The following is a 704-nucleotide window of genomic DNA, read 5'->3' as shown; positions in this document are numbered from 1 at the left end:
CACTCATACATCAACAAATCACCTCAAAGGTAGACTCCTCGGCTAGTCGTACTATACCTACATGGCCATCATAACATGCCTCAACACCTTTGATCGGGTACTTGATTGGATGATATCGGATGAACAATGCTCATGGCCAGGACCTGTGCTTGGTTGCATCCTTGCGATTGAGGTTCGGTATCATGTAGGCCCTTACGTCGCTCCTACTTACTACAGGTGTCGCCCGAGCAGCTATCCCTAATGCCATGCTTCGTGGCATGCATTCTCTCCCAAAGCTATCAGTGCCTGGATGTTCTCTCACTTCATTGAATGGCACAGCGCTCCTACCCATTATGACCGTCTAACATTTTGAACAGCTCATAGACCACAATGATGCAGGGCTCGGAACCTTCCAGCAGCGGTACTGGATGAACTGGGAGTTCTATGAGCCTGGTAGGTTGAGAGTATGGAAGTGCGCTTGATGTGAATGATATACATTGAAGGTGGTCCCATCATTTTGATGATATCTGGAGAAAGTGACCCAGATGGTGAGTGCCTTGTTACTCAATTTGTGCTTCTCTCAAGTACTTGATTTTCATTAGGCTTCGAAATATGCACTACCAATGAAACCATCAACAGTCTCATTAGCCATCATCTTGGAACACTTTTTCCTTGGTTATTCCAATCCATACAACAACTTCACGTTACAATCTCTCATGTTCCTC

The 704-nt window shown here is 45.6% G+C and overlaps 1 protein-coding gene across 1 annotated transcript; it reads left to right on the top strand.

Moving 5' to 3' along the window:
• Window positions 1–344: 344 nt before the first annotated feature.
• On the top strand, window positions 345–628 carry DFJ58DRAFT_640333 (uncharacterized protein; the record flags this gene model as incomplete). The annotated part of the gene is made up of 3 exons (XM_041381338.1): window positions 345–432; window positions 483–527; window positions 582–628. Coding segments are annotated over 3 exons (180 nt in total), but the record flags the coding sequence as incomplete, so codon positions are not given.
• Window positions 629–704: the final 76 nt, after the last annotated feature.

This window comes from Suillus subalutaceus (assembly GCF_016647625.1).
Source record: "Suillus subalutaceus strain FC151 chromosome Unknown DFJ58scaffold_929, whole genome shotgun sequence".
Classification (NCBI taxonomy): Eukaryota; Fungi; Basidiomycota; class Agaricomycetes; order Boletales; family Suillaceae; genus Suillus; species Suillus subalutaceus.
This window is presented reverse-complemented; position numbering and strand designations above follow the sequence as displayed.